At 57.7% G+C, this 4,262-nt stretch overlaps 1 protein-coding gene across 2 annotated transcripts in view; it reads left to right on the forward strand.

The window, feature by feature from the left end:
- CLN6 (CLN6 transmembrane ER protein) overlaps positions 1-2,060 on the forward strand; it is a 17,050-nt gene extending 14,990 nt beyond the window's left edge. The window contains exons 6-7 of one of the 2 annotated variants that reach the window (XM_007445602.1): positions 43-165; positions 1,786-2,060. In XM_007445602.1, coding sequence (XP_007445664.1) covers positions 43-165; positions 1,786-2,056 — 394 coding nt within the window. In that variant the 3' untranslated portion in view covers positions 2,057-2,060. The remainder of the gene's footprint in view (positions 1-42; positions 166-1,785) is intronic. The other variant, XM_007445601.1, reaches the window with a different exon arrangement.
- The last annotated feature ends 2,202 nt before the right edge of the window (positions 2,061-4,262 follow it).

Raw genomic sequence — 4,262 nt, forward strand, 5'->3', positions numbered from 1 at the left:
GGGGGGGCAGCGGGCGGCTCAGCACTGGCTTCCCTGCTGCAGGTACATCCCCTTCTTCCTCATCCTCTTCATGTACTTCAGCGGCTGCTTCACTCCCACCACAGCTGAGAGCTCAATGCCAGGGGCAGCCCTGCCCCTCGTGGTGCCCAGCGGCCTGTACTACTGGTGAGTGGACGCTGGACCTGGGGTGCGGGGAGGCTGGGAGCCCTTAGTGAGCCAGAGAGTGAAAATGTGCTCTTGACCGCAGGGTGCTGCTGTGTGACCCCAGGTGAGACTCTCCCTGTTGAGGTCCCTGCTTCCTCCTCTTTCAGTGGGGACTGTGACTGCCTTATGGTGGCCGCTCTGTGACCAGGAAGCCAGGCCTGAGTGTGACCTCTTCACATTCAGAGTGCAGCCTCGGGGCCAATAGAATCCATCTCCGACACCAGGCCCTGTAAAGGCCTTGGGACCTCAATTTACTCCTCTGTGAAATGGGAATAATACCCACCTGTCTCCCTTTTAGGACATGGTGAGAATCCAGGGGGAGAGGAAGGGGCTTTGTAAACTATGGAGCATCATGGAGATGACAAGGACAGATATGTGGGGAATTCCATGGCCTCAGGGGCTCCCTGCCTGGTTTCCTTTTCCCTCCAGCGCTCTCTTCCCATTCCAGGGGCTCCAGGCCTCAGCCAGGCTCCTACCCCTCCTCTGTCACTTCCGCTCTGGAGAAAGGCTCCCCTGGGGATTGTGGGTGTCCTGGAAACAACTAGCTGGTGGGAAGCCTCCAGCCAAATGAAAAGGGCCTCCGCTCCTGGGGCCAGCTCCGGCCCACCTCCAGGGGCTGCCCGTGGCCAGCAGTGGGGGTCCACCAGGGCAAATCCGCATGCCCGCTGAGGGCAGGATTAACAGGAATGGGTGGCAACTACAGCTGGAGGGAAAGAGGTGAGACGTGGGAAGGAGCTTCGGCCCGTTCTTACCCATAGCACTACCAGAGTGATAGCTACAGGAGGCCGTTCATTGAACAATATGCTTTTCCAAGTATGTAGTTCTTGAGAGATGGGGCCGTTTATGCCCCCTTTATTAGCAAGAAAACAGAGGCTCCAAGATGTCATGTAAATTCCCCAAGGTGACACAGCCACTAAGTTGCGGAGCTATGTAGTTCCTTGAGTGGGATGGGTCAGCATCTATAGGCAGGGGAGTGGACAAGATAACCTCTCAGAAGCCCTCTAGCCAGTGTTACTGAGTTCCTGGCCACATGCTAGGTACTGCCTTAAGAGATGGAGAGAACCCTGGGAGATGAGACCGTCCCAGCCTTCAACGAGACAGTAATGACAACTACCATCAGCTGAAACTGCATTCCCAAACTCAGACGCCTTTAGGAACCAAGCTGGTAATAGAAATGCGTGAAGCAGGCATCAAGTGAGGCAGTAGGGAGCGGTGGGGACTGTGGCAAGCTGCAGAACAATGCTCTCTCTAACGGCAGCAGCTGCTTTCTCCTCATCAGTTATTGTTATGTGGGAATACAAGCCTAACGTGAGCAGGGAAACCAGAACTCCACATTGGCAGGTAACCTGTTATCTACATACTGGCAACAAACTCAATGTTTTAAAAAATAGTAACTCGACAAGCCAAATCAATATGCTGCGTATGGGCCATGGCCCAGGGTGAAGTGGCTGCCTCAGCCCCTCACTTGACGCGCTGATCTGACCGACGGGGTGGGCAGCCTGGTCCTTGGGTAGAGGGAGGGATGCCGGGCAGGATGGGCTGTCACGGCGCCCCCCTCCGCTCACGCGCGGGCCTCCTTAGGTACCTGGTCACCGAGGGCCAGATCTTCATCCTCTTCATCTTCACCTTCTTCGCCATGCTGGCCCTCGTCCTGCACCAGAAGCGCAAGCGCCTCTTCCTGGACAGCAACGGCCTCTTCCTCCTCTCCTCCTTCGCCCTCACCCTCCTGCTCGTGGCGCTCTGGGTCGCCTGGCTGTGGAATGACCCCGTACTCAGGAAGAAGTACCCGGGCGTCATCTACGTCCCTGAGCCCTGGGCCTTCTACACCCTCCACGTCAGCAGCCGACACTGAGTCCGGAGGGCTGCGTGCACCCCAGATCCTCACCCAGCCGCAGGCTGCACGGGGTGTCGAGCCACCTGACCGTGGGCAGCCAGAGGCCAGCCCTCCCCGCCACCCACCGGCCTGACCTCAGCGTCTGGCGGTGGTCTCTGACCTCCGTCTGCCAGAAGCTCTCCCTCCCTCCCCGCTGCAGGATCGTGGCACCCCTTCGTATGAGGCTGATTGCAGGTTTCTGAGTGGCCGCCGAAGGCAGTTCTCACGCACTTGGGCTGTTCCCTGAGCCGCTCACTAGGGGTGGGGACGTCGTGAGGCTCTTCAGTCAGCCTTGTCTCAGCCTCAGTCTGCCTGCCACCAGCAGGCCTGTTCCCAGGAAAGGGGCCCTCGCTCCCCATGGGACGCCCCGCCCTGCCTCCCCCCAGGCACTGGAGCCCGGTCTCCTCCCTCGGCTGCGGGCCCTCGGCCTCATTTCCCAGCAGTGCCGGCCTGCGTGTGTGCAGGGGTCTTGGGGGCCTGCCTCGCCTCCCCCGGCCCCGCCTCCTCTCCTGTGCTCTCAGGGAGCCCTGTGCCTCAGAGCCTCCTTTCACCCTGCGTGCAGTGGTCCCCCAGCCCCCGTCAGTCCCCGTCTGCTGGCAGCATCGGGGTGAGAAGCGTGACTGAAGGTGGTGTGGAGCCCAGCCTGGCTGGCTGCTGCTGCTGCTGCTTACTTTGGGAGTGAATTTGGGAGGCAGGAGGAGGGTGGTCCCTGGAGCAGGGGAGGGAGTGGCTGGTCTGGGGCCCAGGCAGGAGCCCTGGGCTGACCCCAAGGGCCCACTCAGCGCCGTGTGGCTGAGAGCAGGTGCTGCCACTGGCCGCTGGCCCTCCGTGCCACTTAGTAGGATCCTGCGGTTGGGGATCACCTTAGGAGCAAGAAGGGCCTCCTCTAGGTCCCAGCTCTCTTCAGAGGAGTCTGGGGTGGGGGTCACAGGGGTGGGGACCAGCATAGGGCATCTCCGGACCTGCCCCTCAGAGATGTCCCACTGAGCCTCCCAGCTGTGCTACCAGCCCGTTCCAGGGGCTGAAGCAGAGAGGGTGCCCTTTGGGGGAAGGTGGCAAGCCTGCTTTGTGGGAGGTTGGCACTTAGCCTTGGGCAAGTTGTTTAATCCCTTGGGGCCTCGGCTCTTGATCTTTGAGGGTCTCAGCCTCACCACACAGCCACCAGGGGCTTTGTGGGCTACTGTTACTAGAAAACACAGGGGAGGGCCACGCTGAACAGGAGACGCATCATTGTAGGCCATGTTGTGATGAGAGAAGCACCTTTTGAGGAAAGCAGCTTTGTTTTTCAGGCTTGCTGCTGAGGCATGTGATAGCACGGTAACCCTCCTCACACCCAAAGTGTGGACATAAAGACTGGAGTTTAGGATTCCCACTTTGCTTTTCCCAGGCACCTTTTAAAATAACCACTCAGCGTTTAAACCCATAAAAAGCTGGTGACCTCCACCCCTACCGCTTTATGATAGGTACTTGGTACCCTGCTCTCTTCTCCCTCAGGATCTGGGACGGAGGATGGTCCTTCCCCTGGCTCGTTGCGCCCCCTGGCGTCTGGGATCTGAAACAATAAATCTTGTGGCTCTACTTCCTTCGTGTGGATGTATTGAAACTGCCTTCAGTCAAAAGGACCCCATGGGTATCATTTCCCCAGAGTGGGAGCTGGATGCCGAGGGAGCTGCCTGCCGCCCCCGCGTGGGTGGCTTGTGCCCCCTGACTCAGCAGGTCACAAGTCTGTACATTCTTAATTCATCAGCCAGCTGCAGCCTTTCAGCACACAAGGGCCCCCACCTGCCCAGCAACCTCATTTGACTCCTTCCCTACCTCAAGGCCACTGTTAACTCCAAAGCCTGCTTCAGGCCTGTTCTCCTTAGAAGGACTTAATGGATATCGACTGAGCAGGCATAGGCCTGGTTATGTGGGGTCTGAAGCTTATACAATTTTGGCGGTGCTTGATAAGAAAACAGTTTAGGAAAAAAACAGTGAATAAAAATTTAGGTATGAAAATGAGTGTTTAGAATGGAAAAGAAATCACAGCAAGTCATTGGAGCCTTGGAGAGTCATGTCCCTCTTGACCAAGATCTCTTTGGGCAGTTTGCTGAAAATGTTGCCCTAGAAATACTTCTTAATTGCAACCTGGCTTCCCTCCACCTAGAAAACTCTAGGCCAGTGGTTTTCAAAGTATGGTCCTGAC

This window comes from Lipotes vexillifer, unplaced genomic scaffold (assembly GCF_000442215.2).
Source record: "Lipotes vexillifer unplaced genomic scaffold, Lipotes_vexillifer_v1.1 scaffold972, whole genome shotgun sequence".
Classification (NCBI taxonomy): Eukaryota; Metazoa; Chordata; class Mammalia; order Artiodactyla; family Lipotidae; genus Lipotes; species Lipotes vexillifer.